General features: G+C 37.7%; 1 protein-coding gene across 1 annotated transcript in view; it reads right to left on the reverse strand.

Moving 5' to 3' along the window:
• Positions 1 to 159: 159 nt before the first annotated feature.
• LOC105539720 (zinc finger protein 813-like) overlaps positions 160 to 1,278 on the reverse strand; it is a 27,858-nt gene continuing 26,739 nt past the window's right edge. Inside the window, 3 exon segments of the mRNA XM_011980148.1 lie at positions 160 to 271; positions 358 to 543; positions 992 to 1,275. Of these exon segments, the coding sequence (XP_011835538.1) occupies positions 160 to 271; positions 358 to 543; positions 992 to 1,275 (582 nt within the window).

Below are 1,278 nucleotides of genomic sequence, written 5' to 3' on the forward strand. Positions count from 1 at the left end.
TTTCTCTCCAGCATGAGTTCACCAATGAACTGCAAGGTATGAATGATGTCTGAAAACTCTCCCAAATTTATTACACTAGTATGATCTCTCTTCATTATGGATTCTCCAATGATTCACAATGGTTGTAGCATTACTGAAGACTTTGTGACAATCATTACATCAGTAAAGTTTCCCTACAACATGAATTGCCTGATGGTAAACAAGTGTTGACTGCCCACTAAAGACTCTGTCACACTCGTTACACTCGTAAGGTTTCTCTCCAGTGTGAATTCTAGGATGTTGTGCCAGGTGCGAATCATACCTGAAAGCCTTATCATAAACTTACATTTTTATGGTTTATCTCTAGTATGAATTCACCTAGGTCTTTTAAGGTTTGATGTGCAACGGAAAACTTTGTGACATTCTTCACATTTGTAAGCTTTCTCTCCAGTATGAATTCTCCTGTCTCTCGAGGCTTGATTGGCAACTGTAAACTTTGTCACGTGCTTCACATTTCTAAGGTTTCTCTCCAGTATGAATTCTGTGATGACGTGCATGGTGTGCCTGTTGATTAAAAACCACACCATATTCATTACACTTGTAAGGTTTTTCTCCAATATGAATTTTCTTGTCTTTCAAGGCTTGATTTGTAACTAAACTTTTTTCATGATTTACATTTCTAAGGTTTATCTCCAGGATAAATTGTATGATGACGTGCAAGCTTTGCTTTTCGATTCAAAACCCTTTCACAATCACTACACTTGTAAGGTTTCTTTCTAATATGATTTCTAGGACTATCAAGGTTTGATTTGAATCTGAAAGCTTCATCACATTCTTCACATTTGTAAGGTTTCTCTCTAGTATGAGTTCAAGGTATGAATGATGTCTGAAAAGTTTGCCGGTTTTATCACACTTCTAAGATCTCTCTTCATTATGGATTCTCCAATGATTTGCAATAGTTGTAGCATTACTGAAGACATGGTGACAATCACTACATTTGTGAAGTGCTGACTGCCCATGAAAGGCTTTGCCACACTCATTACATTTGTAAGATTTCTCTCCAGTATGAAGTCTACGATGGCGTGTAAGGTATGACTTCCGACTAAACATCTTACCACACTCATTACACTTGTAAGGTTTCTCTCCAGTATGAAGTCTACGATGGCATGTAAGGTTTGACTTCTGACTAAATGTCTTGCCACACTCATTACACTTGTAAGGTTTCTCTCCAGTATGAAGTCTACGATGGCATGTAAGGTGTGACTTCTGACCAAAGGTCTTGCCACAGTCATTACACTT

The sequence above is a fragment of the Mandrillus leucophaeus genome, unplaced genomic scaffold (assembly GCF_000951045.1).
Source record: "Mandrillus leucophaeus isolate KB7577 unplaced genomic scaffold, Mleu.le_1.0 Scaffold104, whole genome shotgun sequence".
NCBI classification, from domain to species: Eukaryota; Metazoa; Chordata; class Mammalia; order Primates; family Cercopithecidae; genus Mandrillus; species Mandrillus leucophaeus.